Below are 26,016 nucleotides of genomic sequence, written 5' to 3' on the forward strand. Positions count from 1 at the left end.
GCCTCCAGGCCTAGTTACAAATTAAGCCACATTAACCAAAGCGATTAATGAGTTTCACCTGCCCTCTTGGTTGGGCATGGGCAATTTTTCTGACGTACATTAGTACTGTTGGTACACCAATTTTTGTGGGCCCTCGCCTACAGTGTAATCCAATTAATTTTTTGCCAACCTGCATTAAAGCTGACGTTTCATCAGCTGTGCTGGGCACTGCAATGGGATATATTTATGTACCGCCGGTGGGTTCCAGGGAGCCAACCATGCTGTGGGTCCACAGGGACTTCACATAGGGGATTTGTACCTGCCTGTGTCTATGTATTAAAAACCCCGGTCAGGTTGGGGTATGCAGTGTGGGCCGAAGCCCACCTGCATTTAATCTGACGTTGGGCAGCATGTAACCCAGGAGAAGAGGCAGGGGTGTGTCCCGCAGGCAGTGCTTGTGCTTAGTTGGAGGTAGTGTGGTGCTTAGCTAAGGTGTGGCTTACTCATGAGGGTTTGTCCAAAGTAAAAATTGTTAGGGGGGGCCCACTCTTGCCGCTATTGTGGCTGAATAGTGGGACCTGGGAACCTGAAATGCAGCCCAGCATGTTGCCCATCGCCTGCCCTATCTGTTTCTGTGCTGTTTCCATCACTTTCTTGGGTTTTGCAGATTTTCACCAATGAAAAGCTTAGAGAGCATCGGCGATATACAAAAATGCTCGAGTCGCCCATTGACTTCAATGGGGTTCGTTACTCGAAACGAACCCTCGAGCATCGCGGAAAGTTCGACTCGAGCAACGAGCACCCGAGCATTTTGCTGCTCGCTCATCTCTAATCAAGATAGAACTGAACGGTTTCACATCTGGTGTAAAAGACTGCAACAATAGGGAAAATCTGTTAGTTGTTGCATAGCATTGTAGTTAGGATCATCACTTTCCACCTCTTAATGGCAATGTATTGTATTGTATGCCCCTACTAATTAACCCCAAGACAACTACAATACCTACATTTATGTTCTAGCTGCCTATGCCCTGTGCAGTGATAATGTAGGTAGTCATGTATAATGCCATTAGATCACTATTATCTGGGATTTGCATACAAGAATAACACAGATCATATTAGCCCAGATTCCTGTAGCCATTAAAATAAAATAAATAAAAGTACAAAAGAGGAAAGAAATTAATAAATGAAAAAATAAAAATAAATTAATTAAAAAAACGAATTAGATTACGAATACTTACCCCTCCCCAAGCCCACCCACACTACTAGAGAATATATTCCGGAGACAGGGACCCATTCTGCATGGACATCATGGAACCATCTAATAAGGCATCCATATTAAAACCACACAAATTGCTATCTGCTCTAATAACTATATGTACATAGACTGAACGATCACTGCATCAGGAACACCTACTCCATAACTGGTTGGTCTACCTTTTCAGGTGATCCCAGCTTCCAGATGTTGGGGAACAGATGCCACAAAGTGGCGATTGATTATCCTCCCTACTCAGCACTACCCATGCCCGCTGCAAAAGCTTCGTCGGTTGGTGCATATTTTGCAAATAAGTGGGAGAAGATCACACCGCTCTTTCCAATATATCAGAAGACGTATATTTAACATGAAAACTTGATTTGAGCAATATATCACTTTCTGGCATTTTTAGGTTTGAATTCAAGTAAAAATGGACATGTTAATGGCTATTTCACATTGTAGGTGAACCTCTTGTTTTGCTTGTCTAATATGGACCACAACCTCCAGGCTAGTACTTAAACTTGGGACTGACAAGTGCATAGGGGCAGTGAGCAATTTTTAACATTCTCTTTGTTACATGTTGCCCCTGAGACCTGTAGTTCTATGGGTTACAAGGAGCACACTTCCACAGGTGTGGGATGGTTGAGCTGGCTGCGTGTGGGGGTTGCTCCAGTCAGCTAATCACCACCAGTCTGTGCAGATAAGTTCCAGACCCTCTTGCTAGAGGGTGCTGGACATTTATTCATCTACATCATTCCCTCTCGGTACTTGGTGTTTTCTATTATGCATGCTGCTTGTTTGAGTTGCTTCCCCACTCTCCCTGAGTATGGTCTGGACACTTGATCTCCCCGTCTGCATGTTCTGCGGGCCCCTTTACCTTCCCTTTCATCAGGTGTGGCCTCCAGACATCAGATGTCCTTAGTTCCAACAGGTAAGTGATATCTGACACTCTTGTGCTTTCCTCCATGTATGAACACTTGAACTATCTCCTGTTTATTTATGCATGCACAAGGTTCTGAGTAGGGTTTCCTACGGTCTCTGAGGTGAGCAGACTTTAGGTGGGAACAAGGACTACATTTGGCGTGAACAATATCTTGATCAGTGTATGTCTGTAAATGTGAACAAGGTCCTGTTCTGTGTGGTGTTCCTTTTATGTTACAGTCACTTGGTGTGAACAAGGTCCTGTTCAGTGTATGTCTGAAGGTGTAAATTGCACAAGGTGTGAACAATGTCTTGTTCTGTGTGATGTTCCCCTTATATGACAGTGACTTGGTGCGAACAGGGCCATGTTCTGTGTATGTCTGTAGGTATTGACAACACTAGGCATGAACTGTCCTGTTTAGTGTGTATTATGTTGTATTTCCCTTGTCTGGTACTCCTGCTTATTGGCATCTAGGGTGAAACAGTTGGCCCCTAGGTTGCAGAATGGGGATGTTCCTATCAGGACAATCGCCCCACTTGTAGGCAGGGTCCCCCTTTCCTGCTTCTAAGTATAGTGACTCACAAGACAACAAGGACCCTTGACATGAGCTTATGAGCTTACAAGTTTTGGTCCTAATACAAAACAATACCTCGTACCTCCTCATTCACATTATCATCTGCTTGTGTATTAGTACATTTGGTAAGCTGGCTATTGTCATTGTCTGAGTTGTTGTTTGCACGTTCGTTTGTTTTGGTGTGTATGGTGTCCATTTGTGTTAGCCTGTTCCTATTTAGTTTGTATTCCTGTAGGTGGTTGTTCCCACAGTCTGCACGGACATAACACTCAAACGATAGACCCCCAATTATTCTTAAGATATAAACAACTTTGTGATATATAACAATAATAGTAACACCTAGAGTACTAAAAAAAAATCATTTTAACCAATGGAAATCTGCTGTATTGGTCAAATCATTTATCATACATGTTTTAAACGTTTTTCCAGTCATTACTGATAAACACTAGAATCTTAACATCTTTATGATATAAGTAATTGTCCAGGTGAAAACTATATTATGGGAATCATTTTTCTGTACATGTCCTTTCCTGCTTTAAAGTGGTATTCTCATCTGAAATATTTAGGACAGTTCTTTTCAGTATCTGCATGAATTGGTAAACGGGGTTACAGGACCCTTAGGGTGCAGTTACACCACAAAGATGATCGCTCAAAAGATGACTTTTGAGTGATCATTTTGCATAAACTACTACTTGGTACTAACGCCTATTAGTACCAGGTAGCAGCTTGTGAGCCACTGGGAGTTGTAATCAGGGAACAGACTACCCGCTGTTCCCTGATTACATTCCCTTTGTTCTGCTGGCAGGGCTGACAGCTGAGAACACCTGATACAATGCAATCAGCTGTAATCAGCTCTTCCCGGGCAGAGCACAGCGTGTGGTCCTGCTTATCAGCTGTTCTGCGGAAGGATGGTTTTCAAGCTGAACTGAAGACCGTCGATCGGCAGAAAAGTGAAAGATGGGTACATTTAGATATATTGATTATTGCTCAAAAGATGGCTTCTGAGCGAATTTTGAGCAATAATTGTTGTGTCTAAATGGGCCTTTATTCTTCCAATGAGCGAGGGTCCCAGAGGTGGAACTCAAATCTATAATACGTCCTGTGAGAACCTGTTGTCTTGCTTATTCTGCCCTCCCTGATGTAGCGTACCGTAGTGATAGACAGGGTGATTTCAGCAATTTGTCACTTATGGGCCAATGTTTTGTAATTTTTGAGAACCTCACATTTTGATCCTGCAGTATGTGGCCAGAGAAGAGTCCTGCTTATTCAGGCGCTGCTTTCTCTTCCCTTCTACCTACCATAATTGACAGCTTTCTCGCTCCATAGTACAGTGTTACATTGTATTATGAGAAAACTGTTATAGCAGGTCGGCAGGGAAATGGTGGCTCATGATTAGAGATGAGCGAGCACCAAAATGCTCGGGTGCTCGTTACTCGGGACGAAATTTTCGCGATGCTCGAGGGTTCGTTTCGAGTAACGAACCCCATTGAAGTCAATGGGCGACCCGAGCATTTTTGTATATCGCCGATGCTCGCTAAGGTTTTCCTTTGTGAAAATCTGGGCAATTCAAGAAAGTGATGGGAACGACACAGCAACGGATAGGGCAGGCAAGGGGCTACATGTTGGGCTGCATCTCAAGTTCCCAGGTCCCACTATTAAGCCACAATAGCGGCAAGAGTGGGCCCCCCCCCCCTCCCAACAATTTTTACTTCTGAAAAGCCCTCATTAGCAATGGCTACCTTAGCTAAGCACCACACTACCTCCAACAAAGCACAATCACTGCCTGCATGACACTCCGCTGCCACTTCTCCTGGGTTACATGCTGCCCAACCCCCCCCTCCCGCACGACCCAGTGTCCACCGCGCACCAAAGTGTCCCTGTGCAGCCTTCAGCTGCCCTCATCCCACACCACCCTCATGTCTATTTATAAGTGCGTCTGCCATGAGGAGGAACCGCAGGTACACACTGCAGAGGGTTGGCACGGCTAGGCAGCGACCCTCTTTAAAAGGGGCGGGGCGATAGCCCACAATGCTGTACAGAAGCAATGAGAAATATAATCCTCTGCCACCGCCATCAGGAGCTGCACACGTGGGCATAGCAATGGGGAACCTATGTGCCACACACTATTCATTCTGTCAAGGTGTCTGCATGCCCCAGTCAGACCGCGTTTTTTTATAAATAGTCACAGGCAGGTACTACTCCGCAATGGGAATTCCGTGTGCACCCACAGCATGGGTGGCTCCCTGGAACCCACCGGCTGTACATAAATGTATCCTATTGCAGTGCCCTGGACAGCAGAGCTAACGTCAGAATACATGCAGGTGGGCTTCGGCCCACACTGCATGCCCCAAACAGACCGGGCTTTTTAATTCATAGACACAGGCAGGTACAACTCCCTATTGTGAAGTCCCTGTGGACCGACAGCATGCGTGGGTGCCAGGAAGCCACCGGCGGTACATAAATATATCCCATTGCATTGCCCATCACAGCTGAGGTAATGTCATGTTTAATGCAGGTGGGCTTCGGCTCACACTGCATGCCCCAGTCAGACTGGGGTTCTTTAGAAGTGGACACATGCAGTTACAACTCCGTGTGGACCGACAGCATGGGTGGCTCCCTGGAACCCACCGACGGTACATAAATATATCCCATTGCAGTGCCCAGCACAGCTGAGGTAATGTCATGTTCAATGCAGGTGGGATTCGGCCCACACTGCATGCCCCAGTCAGACTGGGGTTCTTTAGAAGTGGACACATGCAGTTACAACTCCGTGTGGACCGACAGCATGGGTGGCTCCCTGGAACCCACCGGCGGTACATAAATATATCCCATTGCATTGCCCATCACAGCTGAGGTAATGTCATGTTTAATGCAGGTGGGCTTCGGCCCACACTGCATGCCCCAGTCAGACTGGGGTTCTTTAGAAGTGGACACATGCAGTTACAACTCCGTGTGGACCGACAGCATGGGTGGGTGCCAGGAAGCCACCGGCGGTACATAAATATATCCCATTGCAGTGCCCAGCACAGCTCATGTAACGTCAGCTTTAATGCAGGTGGGCAAAAAATTTATTGGATTACACTGTAGGCGAGAGCCCCAAAAATTGGTGTACCAACAGTACTAATGTATGTCAGAAAAATTGCCCATGCCCAACCAAGAGGGCAGGTGAAACCCATTAATCGCTTTGGTTAATGTGGCTTAATTTGTAACTAGGCCTGGAGGCAGCCCAGTTAAAATAAAAATTGGTTCAGGTGCAAGTTTCAACGCTTTAATGAGCATTGAAACGTATAAAAATTGTTTACAAAAATTATATGACTGAGCCTTGTGGGCCTAAGAAAAATTGCCCGTTCGGCGTGATTACGTGAGGTTTCAGGAGGAGGAGCAGGAGGAGGAGGATGAATATTATACACAGATTGATGAAGCTAAAAGGTCCATGTTTTTGATGGTGATAGAGAACAATGCTTCCATCCGCGGGTGCAGCCTACGTATTGTTTAGGTATCGCTGCTGTCCGCTGGTGGAGAAGAGAAGTCTGGGGAAATCCAGGCTTTGTTCATCTTGATGAGTGTAAGCCTGTCGGCACTGTCAGTTGACAGGTGGGTACGCTTATCTGTGATGATTCCCCCAGCCGCACTAAAGACCCTCTCTGACAAGACGCTAGCCGCAGGACAAGCAAGCACCTCCAGGGCATACAGCGTGAGTTCAGGCCACGTGTCCAGCTTCGACACCCAGTAGTTGTAGGGGGCAGAGGCATCACGAAGGACGGTCGTGCAATCGGCTACGTACTCCCTCACCATCCTTTTACAGTGCTCCCGCCGACTCAGCCTTGACTGGGGAGCGGTGACACAGTCTTGCTGGGGAGCCAGAAAGCTGTCAAAGGCCTTAGAGAGTGTTCCCCTGCCTGTGCTGTACATGCTGCCTGATCTCCGCGCCTCACCTGCTACCTGGCCCTCGGAACTGCGCCTTCGGCCACTAGCGCTGTCGGATGGGAATTTTACCATCAGTTTGTCCGCCAGGGTCCTGTGGTATAGCATCACTCTCGAACCCCTTTCCTCTTCGGGTATGAGAATGGAAAGGTTCCCCTTATACCATGGGTCGAGCAGTGTGTACACCCAGTAATCCGTAGTGGCCAGAAAACGTGTAACGCGAGGGTCACGAGAAAGGCATCCTAACATGAAGTCAGCCATGTGTGCCAGGGTACCTGTACGCAACACATGGCTGTCCTCACTAGGAAGATCACTTTCAGGATCCTCCTCCTCCTCAGGCCATACACGCTGAAAGGATGACAGGCAAGCAGCATGGGTACCCTCAGCAGTGGGCCAAGCTGTCTCTTCCCTCTCCTCCTCATCCTCCTCATGCTCCTCCTCCTCCTCCTCAACACGCTGAGATATAGACAGGAGGGTGCTCTGACTATCCAGCGACATACTGTCTTCCCCCGCCTCTGTTTCCGAGCGCAAAGCGTCTGCCTTTATGCTTTGCAGGGAACTTCTCAAGAGGCATAGCAGAGGAATGGTGACGCTAATGATTGCAGCATCGCCGCTCACCATCTGGGTAGACTCCTCAAAGTTTCCAAGGACCTGGCAGATGTCTGCCAACCAGGCCCACTCTTCTGTAAAGAATTGAGTAGGCAGACTCCCACTGCGCCGCCCATGTTGGAGTTGGTATTCCACTATAGCTCTACGCTGCTCATAGAGCCTGGCCAACATGTGGAGCGTAGAGTTCCACCGTGTGGGCACGTCGCACAGCAGTCGGTGCACTGGCAGATGAAACCGATGTTGCAGGGTGCGCAGGGTGGCAGCATCCATGTGGGACTTGCGGAAATGTGCGCAGAGCCGGCGCATCTTTCAGAGCAGGTCTGAAAAGCGTGGGTAGCTTTTCAGAAAGCACTGAACCACCAAATTAAAGACGTGGGCCAGGCATGGCACGTGCGTGAGGCTGCCGAGCTGCCACCAGGTTACGGCCGTTGTCACACACGACCATGCCCGGTTGGAGGCTCAGCGGCGCAAGCCAGCGGTCGGTCTGCTCTGTCAGACCCTGCAGCAGTTCGTGGGCCGTGTGCCTCTTCTCTCCTAAGCTGAGTAGTTTTAGCACGGCCTGCTGACGCTTGCCCACCGCTGTGCTGCCGTGCCGCGCGACACCGACTGCTGGCGATGTGCTGCTACTGACACATCTTGATTGCGAGACAGAGGTTGCATAGGAGGAGGAGGAGGAGGAGGAGGAGGGTGGTTTAGTGGAGGAAGTATACACCGCCGCAGATACCACCACCGAGCTGGGGCCCGCAATTCTGGGGGTGGGTAGGACGTGAGCGGTCCCAGGCTCTGACTCTGTCCCAGCCTCCACTAAATTCACCCAATGTGCCGTCAGGGAGATATAGTGGCCCTGCCCGCCTGTGCTTGTCCACGTGTCCGTTGTTAAGTGGACCTCGGCAGTAACCGCGCTGGTGAAGGCGCGTACAATGTTGCGGGACACATGGTCGTGCAGGGCTGGGACGGCACATCGGGAAAAATAGTGGCGACTGGGAACTCAGTAGCGCGGGGCCGCCGCCGCCATCATACCTTTGAAAGCCTCCGTTTCCACAACCCTATACGGCAGCATCTCCAGGCTGATAAATTTGGCTATGTGCACGTTTAACGCTTGAGCGTGCGGGTGCGTGGCGGCGTACTTGCGCTCGCGCTCCAACACTTGCGCTAGCGACGGCTGGACGGTGCGCTGAGAGACATTGGTGGATGGGGCCGAGGTCAGCAGAGTTGAGTGTGTGGGTGCAGGCCAGGGGACGGTAGTGCCTGTGTCCTGAGAGGGGGGTTGGATCTCAGTGGCAGGTTGGGGCACAGGGGGAGAGGCAGCGGTGCAAAGCGGAGGCGGTGAACAGCCTTCGTCCCACCTTGTGGGGTGCTTGGCCATCATATGTCTGCGGATGCTGGTAGTGGTGAGGCTGGTGGCTCCCCGGCTGATCTTGGCGCGACAAAGGTTGCACACCACTGTTCGTTGGTCGTCTACACTCTCAGTGAAAAACTGCCAGACCTTTGAGCACATCGGCCTCTGCAGGGTGGCATGGCGCGAGGGGGCGCTTTGGGAAACAGTTGGTGGATTATTCGGTCTGGCCCTGCCTCTACCCCTGGCCACCGCGCTGCCTCTTCCAACCTGCCCTGCTGCTGCACTTGCCTCCCCCTCTGAAGAACTGTCCTCAGTAGGCGTAGCAAACCAGGTGGGGTCAGTCACCTCATCGTCCTGCTGCTCTTCCTCCAAATCCTCTGTGCGCTCCTCCCTCGGACTTACTCCAATTACTACTACCCGAGTGATAGACAACTGTGTCTCATCGTCATCGTCCTCCTCACCCACTGAAAGCTCTTGAGACAGTTGCCGGAAGTCCCCAGCCTCATCCCCCGAACCCCGGGAACTTTCCAAAGGTTGGGCATCGGTCACGACAAACTCCTCCGGTGGGAGAGGATTCGGAACCATTGCTGCCCATTCTGGGCAGGGGCCCGAGAACAGTTCCTGGGAGTCTGCCTGCTCCTCAGAATGTGTCATTGTAATGGAGTGAGGAGGCTGGGAGGAAGGAGGAGCAGAAGCCAGAGGATTCAGAGTTGCAGCAGTGGACGGCGCAGAATTCTGGGTGGTCGATAGATTGCTGGATGCACTTTCTGCCATCCACGACAGGACCTGCTCACACTGCTCATTTTCTAATAAAGGTCTACCGCGTGGACCCATTAATTGTGAGATGAATGTGGGGACGCCAGAAACGTGCCTCTCTCCTAATCCCGCAGCAGTCGGCTGCGATACACCTGGATCAGGAGCTCGGCCTGTGCCCACACCCTGACTTAGGCCTCCGCGTCCTCGCCCGCGTCCACGTACTGTAGGCCTACCCCTACCCCTCAGCATGCTGTATTACCAGTAGTGCAGAAACAGAACGCTGTAATTAAATGTGCTACTTATTGGCCTGTGGTTGGAGGCAGACTTCGCCTACGGAACGCACAGCAGAGGCAGGAAAGAATTTTGCGCAAGCCTGCTGTAACACTTAGCCGGCTGCGTATGAATTAGTACAACTACCCCCAGCAGAGACGCAGTACAGTCAGGACGGTCACAGGCAGCCCAAATAGATTTTTTTTCCCAATTTTTTTTGGAAAAGCCCACTGCCTATATAGACTGGATATGTCTTTCACTGTCCCTGCCTCACCACCACTACTGGCCGTGGACTATGTAAAATTACTGCAGACTGTTTTACTCTGGACAGCATGACAGCGGTGATCTAAGAGGCAACGCAGAGGCAGGAAAGAATTTTGCGCAAGCCTGCTATAACACTTAGCTGGCTGCGTATGAATTAGGACAACTACCCCCAGCAGAGACGCAGTACAGTCAGGACGGTCACAGGCAGCCCAAATAGATTTTTTTTCCCAAATTTTTTTAGAAAAGCCCACTGCCTATATAGACTGGATATGTCTTTCACTGTCCCTGCCTTACCACCACTACTGGCCGTGGACTATGTAAAATTACTGCAGGACGCAATGCTCTGGACGCAATGCTCTGCACGGCCGATATACAAAAAAAAAAATGTGCAACACTGCAAAAAGTATCCTCAACAGTACTGCACACGGTCAGATGTGGCCCTAAGAAGGACCGTTGGGGTTCTTGAAGCCTAAAATCAATCCTAACACTCTCCCTATAGCAGCTCCGGCATCAGCAGCACTTTCCTTGATCTCTGTCAGAATGCATCTGTGGCGAGCCGCGGGAGGGGCCGATTTTTATACTCGGGTGACACCTGATCTCGCCGGCCACTCACTGCAGGGGGGTGGTATAGGGCTTGAACGTCGCAGGGGGAAGTTGTAATGCCTTCCCTGTCTTTCTATTGGCCAGAAAAGCGCGCTAAAGTCTCAGAGATGAAAGTGAAAGTAACTCGAACATCGCGTGGTGCTCGCCTCTAGTAACGAGCATCTCGAACACGCTAATACTCGAACGAGTATCAAGCTCGGACGAGTACGTTTGCTCATCTCTACTCATGATTAATTATGACTTCTCTCTGGCCACACGCTGCACGATGAATGTGTGAGTTCTCAAAAACGACATAACATTAGCTCATAAGTTATAGATGTTTTTTTTAGGATGCATTCACACGTAGCTGATTGGATGTGAATTTTGGCACAGATTTTGGTGCAGATCTGCAGTAGATTTCACTCATTCAATTAAATTAAAAGGGAAGGTCTAAAATCTGCTGCAGTTCTGCCCCACAATCCGTGACAAAATTCGCAGCAAATCAGCCTTAAAGTGTATAACTGGGACATTATGTAACTGCTGTCAATTTGTCATTGAACTGTTGGTGTTGTGTAAAACCATCAAGCTCCAATATTATGATACCGTGTTTCCTCAAAAATAAGACAAGGTCTTTTATTAATTTTTGCTCCAAAATATTTCTTTTGTACATGTATATCTGCCTGGACACCATTTAAAAATCATGCTAGGGCTTATTTTAAGGGTAGGTCTTATTTTCAGGGAAACAGGGTAATTCATGTTAGATACATGTATCCTTGAGTTCCCTAATTGTAGAACACAGGTTATTAACTGAGATAGAAAAAAGGTTACAACTACAAGAGCTCAACATATGTAGCCTCTCTAAATATTAACAATCAGGGCTGCAGAAACCTTTTTCTCAAAACTTTAGACGGAACATTACTTTAGTGCGAGGCTGGGTCAGAACCGTACTATAAATGTATGGTCTACAAATGTTTTCCAGTTGATAGAATGACTAATTTTAAGTACTTATAGAGATGGAACAGATTGTAAGGTTGTTGTTAGCAACTACTGAGCATATGTCCTGATTTCATAACGGTGCTAAATATATCTTCTCTGCCTCCTAACGTTCCCGCCTGTGAAGCCTGATTTACATAGCGCAGCTTCACTTTCAGCCAAGTAGAAACACTGCTTGGATAGTTTGGGTTAAGCTTTGCAGAAATGACAAAGAATGATAAAACTCGTAAGCAGCTGGAATTATAGCCATTTTGCAATTGCATGTATTGCCATTGCCAGTTATGGTTTATTTTGCAAGATGTCTGGCCCAATAATCATAGAGAAAATAGAATAAAACAAACTATAATCAGAAAATAAAAGCAGGTAAGAAAATATTATGTTTCACTATCTCATTTTATTTCACTTTAATTCATTAAACTAAATTAAAGGGAAACTGTCATTAAAGGGGTTGTCCCGCGGCAGCAAGTGGGTCTATACACTTCTGTATGGCCATATTAATGCACTTTGTAATGTACATTGTGCATTAATTATGAGCCATACAGAAGTTATAAAAAGTTTTTCACTTACCTGCTCCGCTGCTGGCGTCCTCGTCTCCATGGTTGCCGTCTAATTTTCGCCGTCTAAAATGGTCGAATGGCCAAATTAGACGCGCTTGCGCAGTCCGGGTCTTCTTATCTTCCCAATGGGGCTCCGTGTAGCTCCGTGTAGCTCCGCCCCGTCACGTGCCGATTCCAGCCAATCAGGAGGCTGGAATCGGCAATGGACCGCACAGAAGAGCTGCGGTCCACGGAGGAAGAAGATCCCGGCGGCCATCTTCAACCGGTAAGTATAGAAGTCACCGGAGCGCGGGGATTCAGGTAAGCGCTGAGCGGTTTTTTTTTTAAGTCCCTGCATCGGGGTTGTCTCGCGCCGAACGGGGGAGGGGGGGGGGGGGGGTTGAAAAAAAAAAAAAACCGTTTCGGCGCGGGACAACCCCTTTAACTATAAGCACAATAAACTAACTTCTGGTGCTTATAGTTTAGGGGACGTGGAGTCCGGGGACCTCCTTTTATTCTCACCCAGTTCCCCGTTGCTGCAGTATTCCCTGGTGAAGTCAGCACATGCAAACACGAGGGAGGGTGCGGACTCTTTGCAGGAGGCTGTGTGTGCGCCCACCCATTCTGCTCTATGGGAGTGTGCGTGCATAGCCCTCTGAAGACAGTCAAACTGGTGTGTGCGCTAACTTCACTGGGGGACACTGCAGGAACAGGAGGTCGAGTGAGTATTAAAAGAGGTTCTCTCTGGACTTCATATCCTCCATATTATAAGGACTGTTAGAGAAATAACAAATGAAGTACTATCCATTTCATCTAACAGCACCAAAACTTAGTTTATGGTGCCTATAGCTGTTGACAAGTTCCCTTTAAATTCCCTTTAACCCCTTCCCACCACAGGACATAAGGTTACGTCATGGCAGGGTTGTATTTAAGGCAACATGAGGATCATGTGGATTTTGCGCCATCTGGCAGCGGGAATCGGCTGTTACTCATAGCCGGCCTCCTGCTGCAACAGCGGGGTGCATTGGGACAGCGACCACCGCTGTTAACCCCTTACATGCCGCGATCTATGTAGTTTACGGTGTGTAAAGGATTCTGTGACATCATCGGAGCCCCACGATGTAATCGCGGAGGGCCGACGGGGTTGCCATGGCAACTGGACGCCAGATACAAGCGTCGTGCTTTGCCATTGCCAATGATCGCTATAACCAGCGATATGGATCAGGTCCCCATCAAGGACCTAGAGAGTGTAAAGGAAAAAAATTGTGTAAAAAAAGAATATTAATAAAAATACAAAAATTTTTTTGCTCATTCTCCCCTATTTGTATGAAAAACGTAAAAATTTAAGAAAATCCCACATATGTGGTATCATCGTGTCCATAATGAACTGTACTATAATTTGAACACACGAACTATCCTGCACAGCCAAAAAACGTAAAAAAACGGAGGCAAAATACTTATTCTATTCATTTTACCTCCTAAAAAAAAAAATTACAGTAAAAGCTATATGTACCCCAAAATAGAACAAAAAAAACTACAGCTCGTGACACAAAAGACAAGGCCTCACAAGGCTCCATCCATTGAAAAACAAAAAAAAGTTATGCGACTTTGAATGCAACTATGCAAAAATAATTTTAATTTCGAAAAAAAAGAGTTTTATTTTGCAAAAGTGGAAAAACCTAAAAAAAATAATACAGTTTTTGGTATTGTTGTAATCATACTAAACCACAGAGAAAAGTGTAATGTTTCATTTATGTTGTTTGACGCTGTAAAAAACTAAAATATAAAAAACAATGGCAGAATTTATTTATTTTTTACAATACATTATATGTACCCAACAATGGTACCAATAGAAATCCTAGTTCGTTACGCAACAAACAAGCCCTTATACCTCCATGTGGACGGAAAAGAGGCCATGTCCTTACGGGATTAATATTGATCTTTATATTACCTATTACAATGTATTTAATAGCAATTGTTTTTTTTACAGACTACAATAGATTTATGACACCAAGGCCAGATTCACACAAGCATATGAGTATTGGCATGTGCATTCGCAGAATGGGTGTTGGGTATCTGCATGTGCAACTGCGTTTTTAACTCTATGTGCATGCAAATTGTGCGCATTTCCGCGCACAAAAGAATGTGCAACGATGCTCTCAGTCATTGAAATAGTTAATTAGTTTCATGACTTCAAAATGCTCTGTTTCCCTGTGCAAATGCGTATTTTCTTTGCGCGACCAAAATGCACACTTGTGAACAAACCCATTGAAACCAATGGGTTCTATTTTCTGCGAATTGGACATGCAAATGTGCTCGTGAGAAGGCAGCCGAAGGCTAATTTCACATGGGCAAGAGTGAAATCGGCATGTGATATCATGCCCATTGTGTCAAAAATGCCTCCCATCACTACAGGGAAGTAGGATCGGTCAGTGTCTCCAATTGTTTTCAATGGGAAACCTCGCATTGCACTCACATGCAACTTGCCCGCCGTGCTGTGTTTTTTCTGGCCACAATAAAAACAATGGGCGTGGCATTCCAAGGGAACATCCAAAGATAGGACATGCTCATGGGTATGACCCCATTCAAAAGAATGTGGCTCACATTTGTACAAGATGTGTCTCGCAATGCACAAAGAGAGAAAGAGAGAGATAGAGAAAGAGAGAAAGAAGGAGAGAAAATCAGATAAAAAGCCAGGCGCATTTATAGACTGTTCTATTATGGTGTTATGATAGCACATTATGAAGGGCAGATAAGAAATAAAACACACAATGGAGTAAATGTTTTTAAAGGCTGTTTCGACTGTGAGGTCACAAAGACAAGGCCAAGTATGCACATAAAAGAAATAATCAAAGAACCTAATGCTAGCCATAAACATGAGTTTGTCAGTGGTGCCTTCTGAAAATGTCATTTGTATGGTGTCTACCTGATGGACATTAAAGTGGCATTCTGGTTTCAACTTATTCCGTATCCATGGGATAGGGGATAACTAGCTGATCAGTGGAAGTCCGACCATTGGACTAATGATAATGAGAACGGGGGGTGCAGTCAGTCCCTGTAAACAGGAAGTTGTTCATCCATGAAACACTGCTCGTTAAGGCCGCCTGCACACGAGCGTTCCGGATTCCGCTAGCGGATTTTCACGCGCGTATGGTACCTAAATGTGCTTGCGGATAGGTGCGGATGCGTGAAAAATCACGCGCGGATATACGCGGATGTGTTGCGGAAAAAAACGCGCAGAAAAACCAGCAGACACCCGTTATTGTAAACCCAACCCCTAGAGAACTGCCCATTCCTTGGAAAACAGCTTAAAAACCAACACCCAGACTCCGTTTTGTCCCTCTTGCTTGTGCGAGCACCGTTAAATTATTCTGGCAACATGCTTTCACCCGGTGAGCAGATGTCTTTGTGGGCATGGTTGATCCATGTAACTTTTTTCAGGTGCTTCTCCAGCGTGACTTTATTTCAGTCACTGCAAAAAAATTCACAAGAGGAAGGCCGCCTGCACACAGGCGGAAATCCCGCGGCGGTATTTCCCGCAGAATTTCCGCCGCTGAAAGTCTGCATAGGAGTGCATTACAATACGCACTCCTATGCAGACGGCCGCGGTTTGGCCGCGCGAAATCTCGCGCGGCAAACAAACCGCGGCATGTCCTGTTTTTGTGCGGGGCTCGCACTCACCCGGCTACGGTCTGCGCATGCGCCGGCTGCGCGGCAGCCGGCACATGAAAGAGCCAGGGCCACCAGGCGCGGGTGAGTACGCGCTCGTCACTGCAGGCTCTCGGGTCGGGTCCCGCGGCGAGAATTCTCGCCGCCGGATCCGACCCGCTCGTCTGCAGGCGGCCGAATTCATTACTACAGATTTTGCATTCTTAGATCCTGCATTGGCAAGAAATACTACCTATCTCCCTCTACAAATTTGCCTGTGAAGCTCTGTGCTGTGTGTTGGGACGCCTCCCACCATGCCTACTTCCTGTAGTCATAGCAACCAGTGACTCCATCCGCAGCTGCACTGCGGATGTACTGCGTGAAAAAACGCACCCATTCACTTGTATTGGAGGCTTCACGCGCAGAATCCGACCCAAATTAGAACAGGTCGCAGATTTTTTCACGCGCGTGAAAAAACGCGATACAAATCCGTCCGTCTGGGGACAACTGCGGATCCTCATAGGAGTATATTGGCTGCGGTCTGGGGCAGATAATGTGCCTAAAATAACGCGCTGGAAATTCTGTTTGTGTGCAGGCACCCTAACTCTAAAATATTCGACCCATATAAAGGTATCCTTAATTTTATCGTTTATTCCCCAAGGAATAAGTCGGCAATAGTGATTTACCTCATTAGCCTGCTAAAATATGCATGCAAACTCAATCAAGTTTGTATGTTTTTGGCGGAATCAAGCAAGATGTCTGACAACCATAGATTGCAGTGTTGCTCAAATGGTGTTGGGTGCATAAATATACAAGCAAACTATCACTAACGCAGTCCTCTAGAAAATGACAACTTAAATGCTTAAAACACCTTTTACAGAAACTTGACAGAGCTACTGTGCATTATCCTGAGTTACTGGCTTAGAGTACTCCACCTGTATGACATATCCCCTAAGGGGTATGTGCCATGGGTCCAGGAGGTACACAGTAGGTTCATAGGCTGTGTCCAATTTTTTGAAAAATTGTATCAAAAAGCTGTGGTATTGCCACAAATTTTCCCTCTCTGCTCTGAGTTCAATCCTCAGCCACAAAGCAGAGTTGCCAACTGTCCATAAATTCCAAAAACATTCACAGAAAAAGGGGACTGTGAAGGGACTGTGATACTTTTAAGATTGGTGGTGTTTGAACTTGTCCTTATTATTGTAAATATCATTTTACAGCTAAATGCTGATATAATTAGTTGATATTAGCATATTGAGCCATGTATTAAAAATATGTAATAATGATTATAATTTATTATGGTTTTCGAATGCATCCTCAAAAAAAGATTGGCCATCTGTGATTTTTGGAAAAATTGTCCAGGAAAAAGAAACATTCAGCTTGGCATCCATACAACAGAGGAAGAACTGAAAAGAGGAGTTATTGTGTTAGTATTCTTGTGTGTGACTACAAGTGTTTGTTTGTGTATTTGTTTGTATGGCTGCATATACTGTTTGGTAAAATCCCGTCCAGTTACATTGTATAGTACATTGAGGTGGAAATTCGGCTTGAATTCCGCAGCAATTCCTTCTGCTATGTGTGAACTCTCTACAATGAACATATGCAGAATAATATCAATTTGTAGGAATCCTATGGAGAGAAGGTAATTGTGCTAGAGGTTAGGGATGGAGATATACTGTATAATCTGTGCTGTGAACTGGAGTGGGTAAAAATAAGCACATCGGTGCCAGGTAGAAAAAAAACAGTCTACCTGCTGTGTATGTGGATTTGCATGATATTCTCTAGAATACAGGAAGCAGAGTGGCAAGAGGGCGAAAACTATATATGAGGGACGCTGGGAAATAGGCTTTTGTGGACCTTTTGTGGTCCACTGCGGTGAACTGTCAATCATTTCTGTCTAAGTATCAGGTGGTCATCTAGAATTGTTGAATTTTATGTATTTCGCAGAAGTGTCATGAAGCTTTATATTTAATTTTTTAAACATTACGGAAAGTTTTAAAACATAAATATTCTACTTAGAAAAAAAGTGTAGAGAACAGATAGAGAAAGACACAAAGTTTCAAAAGTGTGCCTACAAGACCGGGGTCATTCATTCAGACCAGTTGTTCAGTTTAAGTTCAGAATGTGTGGTTTGAGTTATTGACCCTTGACGTATACATAGATATGAATGGACAGTGTAAGGAGCATTAAAGCTATAATCTATAACCTACCTTTTCATCTAGAGCTTTATGGTGCTCAAACAGAGATTTAAGAGCTTTGAGAACTTCCACTTCACTGGAAACACCTGAGGGGGACTGCGCTTGTCGTTTAACCACCGTCATCCTCAACGACCTCTCGTGTCTTGAAACAAGGCACTCCAGATGCTCCAATAAAAGCTGTTGTAATATAAGAAATATCAGTCAGTGTCTTTTCTGTAAAAAAAAAATGCTACCTTCAGTTCAAAGAGCTTCTCACCAAAGCGACAGTAACACAAGGATACAAGAAACTTATCATGGAACTCTATAGTTGTGTGCAGGAAAGCAGACGTTTTGGAGTTCACTCACAACAAATCAAAGAATGAAATATATTGACTTTAACTCCTTCCCGAGAGTCTTGGCACACATACAGTACTCTGCAAATGTTTTAGGCAGGTGTGGAAAATGCTGCAAAGTAAGACTGCTTTCAATAATGTTAATAGTTCATTTTTGTCAATTAACTAAATGCTAAGTGAATGAAGAAAAGAGAAATCTAAATCAAATCAAATCAATATTTGGTCTGACTGCCCTTTGTTTTCAAAACAGCATCGATTCACCTAGGTGCACACAGGTTTTGTATGAACCCAGTAAAGAGGTTGTTTCAAACATCTTGGAGATCTTCCATGGAGGTCGGCTTGCGCAAATCCTTCTGCCATTTCATGTAATCCCAGACAAACTCAATGATGTTGACATCAGAGCCATGTAGGGGCCATATAATAAGCTGCAGGGAATTCTTAATAACATTCTACACTGAAGGGAATTCTTAATAACATTAGCTGTATGTTTAGGGTGGTTGTTGTCCTGTTGCAAAATAAATTGGGAGCCAATTAGATGCCTTATATTTTTGAAAAAAATTCTTAATTCTAGCATTTTTTTCACACATGCCTAAAACTTTTTCACAGTAGTGTATGTCAGAAAGGAAAGTATGGAGGAGGAAGTCAGTCTGCTACAGAGGTGGTTGCGTGCTGACTGTTACACAACTTACACCTGCCTGAAGCTTCCAAGAACAAAGTTAGCTCTGATTCCAGCCATTTAATCCTCTAGATGCTAAGGTCCATGCTGACAATGACAAAGTGTTTAGACAGTTGGGGACGCTCCCTCTGTCCACTAATTGCCCCTTCCCCTGCAACAGGATAGCAGTGTGCTGAATGGTTGCTATGGCAGCTGGAGGCCTAAGTGAAGGCTTCTAGGCCTACCATTCTATTATACCTATTACACCTAAGGTATAATATACTACACTGAAATGCATAAGTATTTCAGTGCATTGTACAAGTGATCAAGAGATTACATGTTCAAGTCCCAGTTGAGGACTAAAAAAGGTGTGAAAGAAAAAGTATATATATTTTTTAAAAAATATGCATATTTTATCCCTTCCTCTTTTTACATAAAAAATATAACCAATATAAAAATAAATGGAAGTGGCATTGGCGCATCTGAAAAAGTTATAACATTCCAATTAATTCCAATGCATCAGATCAGATGGGCATATTCCTGCAATGTAAAAGCACCTGGCCCGGCCAATATAGCCCTGCGCTATTATGCCACCCAGGAAGATAGTCCTGAAACTATCTTCCTGGCCAAAATATGTTGGCCGCTGCATAGACTCCTAAGGGGGCCTATGACAGCTGCCAGAGAAGTGAGGTGGGAGGGAGTTTAGCAGCTTGACAGGATGGGGGCAGAGCTGGTTGCCAAGCTCCCGCCCTGTTCCGGCCTCTCCCCTTGCTAGCTGCCAACAAGGTGTGGAGATGGGGCGGGAGCCTAGTACACCAGCTCCTGCCCCATTCTGCCTCCTCTCCTTGGTGAGGGGAAGGGAAGGGGGAGACAGTTACTGGAGCTAAACTGTCTCCCCCCTGCCCGACAGCAGGAGGCAGGGCGGGGCTAAGTTCTGGGAATTAGCTCCACCCCCGCCCAGCCTCTCCTCATTGAAAATACTGCAGGGGGGTGGAAAGGAGGCAGAGAGGGGGCAGGAGCTCAGAGCACCGCTCCCGGCTCTTCCAGCCTCCTCCCCCCTGCAGAGAGAGACGCCGTATATCGGCTGGGCGTGAAAACCCAGCCGATATACAGTCATCTGAATGCGCCCTTAGACTGTCTAGTCTAACTCGATATCATGCTAGTTTACACAAGATTTTGTGCCAAACTTTTGTTGCATTTGTTTGTGTATGAGGTTGCATTTAGGCTATACCCCTTACCCATGTTCAGGTTCTATCATTGCTATCAACATGCCTTGGTGTCATTTTTAAGCCAGGATTAAGGCATGTCGGTAGCACTTATAGAACCAGAGCTATAGGCATTGGAAATAGAGTCAAGAATATTGAACTTACAGCTTTTTCTTTTCAGTCTGTGTGTGCAAACCAGAGAGGATGAGCATGCAGCATAGAAATTTGTGATTCCCCTGTCACTCCACCTGCCTCCAGGGAGGAGTGAAATTTACCTTTTTAACTATTATCACCCCTCCATCAAGTAGAGAGTATATTTGCTCTCTCATTGTCACATATGGGGGTCTTTTTTCCCAGAAAGGGAGTGCAAAGATGAAGCCTTGCTCATCTAGTCACTCATCTAAACTGTGGCATCCACGAAAAAATTGTAAAAAGTTTTTTCCCCTACACAAGGCTTTAAATATTGAAAGAATAAAAAGAACAAAAAAGACTGCACATAATTGGTTGTCACATCCATAACGAGCTGTACTACAAAACATTACATTAATAACCAGCAGAATAAATTCCATTTAAAAAAACTAAAAGAAAAAATGATAAAATAGCCATTTGCTCTTCATCGCTCTTCCCCAAAACCGAAATTAAGAATAACCAAAAGTCATATATATTTCAATATAGTATCAATAAAAATTAGTAGTATCCCGCAAAGAACAAGCCCTCATACAGCTCTGCCGAAACCGAAAAATAAAAATGCTCTGGTCTTTGAATGTAGTGCCAAAAAAAGGTATTTTTAAAAAAAAGTGCTTACATTGTGCAAAAGTAGAACATATGTAGTATTGCAGTTCTAAAAATGGCCATTAGAGGACTTCATGTCAAGTAACTCAAAGAAAGGTTTGGCAGAAAAGGGGTGTTTTCTGCCCAGCAATCAGGAGAAACCTGGTTGAATGTGACTCCAGTACAGAAAGGCTCCTACGTTCTTGAGCTTTGTATCCATTTTGGGGTCCATGATGATCCAAGGGTTGGACTACTGCTGTGCTCCTGCCACCCAGACTGAAAGTACTGTGAAGTCTGACAGGGAAGGATACCACCTAGACTGACACCCTTGAGGGTATATGTTATGGACATAGCTATGTTATGTTAAGGCAGTAGGCCTGTGATAGATAGGATTCAAGATCCTTTGTTTAGTTAGATGCCAGACGGTCAGTAATTATTTTGACATGTGCACTATGATGCCTGAGGAAACCGTGTAAATACTGTCTAATTCTGCTGAACTGCTGTAATAAAAGGCTGGTATAGTTCTTATACTTAAACTAAGGTGTGGATGTGATTTTTGATGTGTTGCCTTCCATTTAGTGCAGGGAAGATGGTGGTCCTAAGTTTGACTGATACCCCAATGTCAAGCATAAGAAAACATCTATAAATTGGATGCTGTCAAAAATGTATTGACTAGTAGAATAGAGTTACACAATACATATATAACATGGTTAACACCATAAAAATAAATCCCCAAAAAGCAATAGTGAAATTGCTTTTCTTCATTGCTCTCCAGCAAAACAAATTGAATAAGTCATATGATACGTTACGTGTAACTGAAATTAGTTCTTATAAAACCTAGAATTCAGTCTGCAAAATACAAGGTCTCATATAGCTACACTAATAAAAAAAAATTCAAAAAAAGTTATGACCCCTGGAACACAAAAAGGGAAAAGATTTCTTAAGGTTAAAATTAGTTATCTCACTTAAAGGGGTTGTCCCGAGGCAGCAAGTGGGTCTATACACTTCTGCATGGCCATAATAATGCACTTTGTAATGTACATTGTGCATTAATTATGAGCCATACAGAAGTTATAAAAAGTTTTATACTTACCTGCTCCGTTGCTAGCGTCCTCGTTCCCATGGTGCCGACTAATTTTCGCCCTCCGATGGCCAAATTAGCCGCGCTTGCGCAGTCCGGGTCGTCTTCTTTTCTGAATGGGGCTCCGTGTAGCTCCGTGTAGCTCCGCCCCGTCACGTGCCGATTCCAGCCAATCAGGAGGCTGGAATCGGCAATGGACCGCACAGAAGCCCTGCGGTCCATGAAGACAGAGGATCCCGGCGGCCATCTTCAGCAGGTGAGTATGAAGACGCCGGACCGCCGGGTTTCAGGTAAGCGCTGTGCGGGTGTTTTTTTTAACCCCTGCATCGGGGTTGTCTCGCGCCGAACGGGGGGGGGGGGTTTAAAAAAAAAAAAAAACGTTTCGGCGCGGGACAACCCCTTTAAGGAGGATCTGTTGCTGGAACTTGCGGTTCAAACTGCAGGCATCAAATTATACAGCAGGATAACTTTGTATTATGTTCATTTAAACCTCTGCACATTTTGAGCTGAATAGTCAGTGATTGAAAGATACCCCTGTATGTACAGTCATACTCAAGAGAAATACTTAATATTAACCAACAAACCTGACAGAATAACAGAGGTGCAGGTTGGGAGATACCTGAGAAATAGTGACCATACTAGAATAAATTTCAACTTGTCTTTCAAGAGTTTTATAGGGGAGCTATGAAAATACTAAACTTTAAGAAGGCCCAATTTGAGCAGCTTAGTGATGCCCGAAACCTTATTGCCTGGGACAATGTCCTCAAAATAAGAGTACAAACAATAAATGGGAAACTTTTAAAAATATCCTAATCACTTACTGTGAGCGGTTCATACCTTATAGGAATAAAAGACTTAGTAATAGAAGAAAACCAATGTGCCTTAATAAACATGTAAAGTGTTCAATAAACAGCAAAAAGAAAGTGTTTAAACTACTAAAACAAGAAGGCAGCGAAGAAAGACTAAAAACCTATAAGGAAAAAGATAAATTATGTAAAAATCAGATAAAAGCAGCAGCAAAGATGGAGACAAAGAGACTAATTGCCGAAGAGAGTAAAACTAACCCCTAAACTGTTCTTTAATTAAATAAATAGTAAAAAGATTAATACTGAAAGTGTTGGCCCTTTAATAAATAATGTAGGAGAAATTGCAGGGGGTGAAGAGGGAAAAACAAATCTATTAAATAGCTTTTTCTCCAGTGCATTCACAGAGGAAAATGAAATGTCAGATGAGATGCAGAGCGATAATGTAAACTCTCCACTAAATGTCACCAGTCTATCCCAGGAAGAAGTGCAGAGCAGTCTTAAAAAGATAAAGATAGACAAATTGCCGGGGCCCGATGGCATACACCCCCGGGTTTTAAGGGAATTAAGTAATGTGAAACACAGACCCTTGTTTCTTATATTTAAGGACTCGATAGTGACAGGGTCTGTTCCACTGGATTGGCATGTAGCCAATGTGGTGTCGATATTAAAAAAGGGGTCAAAAAGTGAACCTGGAAACAGGCCGGTAAGTGTTACTTCCATTGTGGGTAAAATTTTTGAAGGGTTTTTAAGAGATGCTATCCTGGTGTACCTCAAGGAAAATGGCTGTATAACTCCGCATCAGCACTTGTTTGTGAAAGATTGCGCCTGTCAAATCAACCTGGTCAGCTTCTACGAGGAAGTAAGTTCTAGACTGAACCGGGGAGAGTCATTGGATATTGGGTATTTGGACTTTTTCAAAGCGTTTGATACTGTGCCGTATAAAAGGTTGGTATATAAAATGAGGATGCTTGGTCTGGGCGAGAATGTGTGTAAGTCGGTACGTAACTGGCTCGGTGATAGAAAGCAGAGGGTAGTAATAAATGGTACCTACTCTGATTGGGTCACTGTTACTAGTAGGGTACCACAGACGGCAGTAGTGGGCCCTATTCTTTTGAATATACAGTTAGGGCCAGAAATATTTGGACAGTGACACAAGTTTTGTTATTTTAGCTGTTTACAAAAACATGTTCAGAAATATAATTTTATATATAATATGGGCTGAAAGTGCACACTCCCAGCTGCAATATGAGAGTTTCCACATCCAAATCGGAGAAATGGTTTAGGAATCATACCTCTGTAATGCATAGCCTCCTCTTTTTTAAGGGACCAAAAGTAATTGGACAATGGAATCTAAGGGCTGCAATTAACTCAGAAGGCGTCTCCCTCGTTAACCTGTAATCAATTAAGTAGTTAAAAGGTCTGGGGTTGATTCTAGGTGTGTGGGTTTGCATTTGGAAGCTGTTGCTGTGACCAGACAACATGCGGTCAAAGGAACTCTCAATTGAGGTGAAGCAGAACATCCTGAGGCTGAAAAAAAAGAAAAAATCCATCAGAGAGATAGCAGACATGCTTGGAGTAGCAAAATCAACAGTCGGGTACATTCTGAGAAAAAAGGAATTCACTGGTGAGCTTGGGAACTCAAAAAGGCCTGGGCGTCCACGGAAGACAACGGTGGTGGATGATCGCCGCATACTTTCTTTGGTGAAGAAGAACCTGTTCACAACATCAACTGAAGTCCAGAACACTCTCAGGGAAGTAGGTGTATCTGTCTCTAAGTCAACAGTAAAGAGAAGACTCCATGAAAGTAAATACAAAGGGTTCATCTAGATGCAAACCATTCATCAATTCCAAAAATAGACAGGCCAGAGTTAAATTTGCCGAACAACACCTCAAGAAGCCAGCCCAGTTCTGGAAAAGTATTCTCTGGACAGATGAGACAAAGATCAACCTGTACCAGAATGATGGGAAGAAAAAAGTTTGGAGAAGAAAGGGAACGGCACATGATCCAAGGCACACCACATCCTCTGTAAAACATGGTGGAGGCAACGTGATGGCATGGGCATGCATGGCTTTCAATGGCACTGGGTCACTTGTGTTTATTGATGACATAACAGCAGACAAGAGTAGCCGGATGAATTCTGAAGTGTACCGGGATATACTTTCAGTCCAGATTCAGCCAAATGCTGCAAAGTTGATCGGACGGCGCTTCACAGTACAGATGGACAATGACCCCAAGCATACAGCCAAAGCTACCCAGGAGTTCATGAGTGCAAAAAAGTGGAACATTCTGCAATGGCCAAGTCAATCACCAGATCTTAACCCAATTGAGCATGCATTTCACTTGTTCAAATCCAGACTTCAGACGGAAAGACCCACAAACAAGCAAGACCTGAAGGCTGCGGCTGTAAAGGCCTGGCAAAGCATTAAGAAGGAGGAAACCCAGCGTTTGGTGATGTCCATGGGTTCCAGACTTAAGGCAGTGATTGCCTCCAAAGGATTCGCAACAAAATATTGAAAAAAAAATATTTTGTTTGGGTTATGTTTATTTGTCCAATTACTTTTGAGCTCCTTAAATGTGGAGTGTTTGTAAAGAAATGTGTACAATTCCTACATTTTCTATCAAATATTTTTGCTCAACCCTTTAAATTAAACGTTACAATCTGCACTTGAATTCTGTTGTAGAGGCTTCATTTCAAATCCAATGCGGTGGCATGCAGAGCCCAACTCGCGAAAATTGTGTTACTGTCCAAATATTTCTGGCCCTAACTGTATTTACTAATAACGTGGTGGAAGGATTGTGCAGTAAAATACATTGTTTTGTGCCATCTGCAAATATGGATAAAAATATTAACGCAAGAAAGGATGCAAGGAGATTGCAAGAGGATCTGGATAAGTTGGGGGTTTGAGCAGAAAAGTGGCAAACGAGATTTAACACTGATAAATGTAAAGTTTTGCACATGGGCAAGGAAAATACATATCACCATTACACACTATACGGGAAACCACTTGGAAACACTAACATGGAAAATGAGTTTAGTTAACCGTTAGCTTAACTGGAGCAGCCAGTGTCAGGCAGCTGCTGCCAAGGCAAATAGGATCATGGGGATCATCAAAAGAGGTCTAAGGACACATGACAAGAACATTGATCTTCCTCTTTACAAGTCACTGGTCAGACCACACTTGGAATATTGTGTACAGTTTTGGGCATCAGTACTCAAGAAGAACTCATCAGAGCTTGAGCAGGTACAAAGTTGGGCAACTAAAGTAATAAACACAATGGGTGGACTGCAATTCCCAAATAGGTATCAAAATTGGAATTA

General features: G+C 45.0%; 1 protein-coding gene across 2 annotated transcripts in view; it reads right to left on the reverse strand.

The window, feature by feature from the left end:
* The window catches only part of PPFIA2 (PTPRF interacting protein alpha 2), a 344,020-nt gene that overhangs the window by 164,150 nt on the left and 153,854 nt on the right, over positions 1-26,016 (reverse strand). For both annotated transcript variants that reach the window (XM_066591485.1, XM_066591486.1), the window contains one exon: positions 17,859-18,023. In XM_066591485.1, coding sequence (XP_066447582.1) covers positions 17,859-18,023 — 165 coding nt within the window. The remainder of the gene's footprint in view (positions 1-17,858; positions 18,024-26,016) is intronic.

Source organism: Eleutherodactylus coqui, chromosome 2 (assembly GCF_035609145.1).
Source record: "Eleutherodactylus coqui strain aEleCoq1 chromosome 2, aEleCoq1.hap1, whole genome shotgun sequence".
Taxonomy (NCBI): Eukaryota; Metazoa; Chordata; class Amphibia; order Anura; family Eleutherodactylidae; genus Eleutherodactylus; species Eleutherodactylus coqui.